This window comes from Cucurbita pepo, unplaced genomic scaffold (genome assembly GCF_002806865.2).
Source record: "Cucurbita pepo subsp. pepo cultivar mu-cu-16 unplaced genomic scaffold, ASM280686v2 Cp4.1_scaffold007218, whole genome shotgun sequence".
NCBI classification, from domain to species: domain Eukaryota; kingdom Viridiplantae; phylum Streptophyta; class Magnoliopsida; order Cucurbitales; family Cucurbitaceae; genus Cucurbita; species Cucurbita pepo.
Genome location: NW_019653156.1, coordinates 1 through 538, shown reverse-complemented (window position 1 = coordinate 538; position 538 = coordinate 1). Strand labels below are relative to the sequence as shown.

The window sequence follows — 538 nt, the reverse complement described above, 5'->3', positions numbered from 1 at the left end:
CAAAATGGCTGATCGTCCACAACCACACCAAATACAAGTCCACCCCCAACGTCGCTACGACGACGTCGGTGCCAAGGGACGAGCAGGCCCTTCAGCCTCCACAATCCTTGCCGTTGTGACCCTCGTCCCTCTTGGTGGCTCACTACTTGGACTCGCGGGTTTGACGCTGGCAGTCACGCTAGTTGGCCTGGCTGTGTTCATCCCGGTTTTCATCATCTTCAGCCCCATTCTGGTGCCAGCAATCTTAACCATTGGTCTGGCTGTCCTCGCCTTCTTGACCTCTGGGGCATTTGGACTCACGGCTCTCTCTTCACTCACATGGGCTTTCAACTACATACGCCGGGCAGCCGGGTTCATGCCTGATCAGATCGACCAAGCAAAGAGACGCATGCAGGATATGGCTGGTTATGTGGGGCAGAAGACGAAGGACCTAGGGCAGGAGATTCAAAGCAGGACCCAAGAACAAGGGAGGAAGACGTAATCTAGACAAGGAAGATGGCGGAGTTATGTTTGAGTCCTGTAGCCAAGTCAATGTTGG

The 538-nt window shown here is 54.5% G+C and overlaps 1 protein-coding gene across 1 annotated transcript; it reads left to right on the top strand.

The window, feature by feature from the left end:
• The first annotated feature begins 4 nt into the window (after positions 1–4).
• On the top strand, positions 5–532 carry LOC111787216 (oleosin 18.2 kDa-like). The gene has a single exon (XM_023667300.1). The coding sequence runs from the start codon at positions 5–7 to the stop codon at positions 479–481; it is 477 nt and encodes a 158-aa protein (XP_023523068.1). The 3' UTR covers positions 482–532.
• The last annotated feature ends 6 nt before the right edge of the window (positions 533–538 follow it).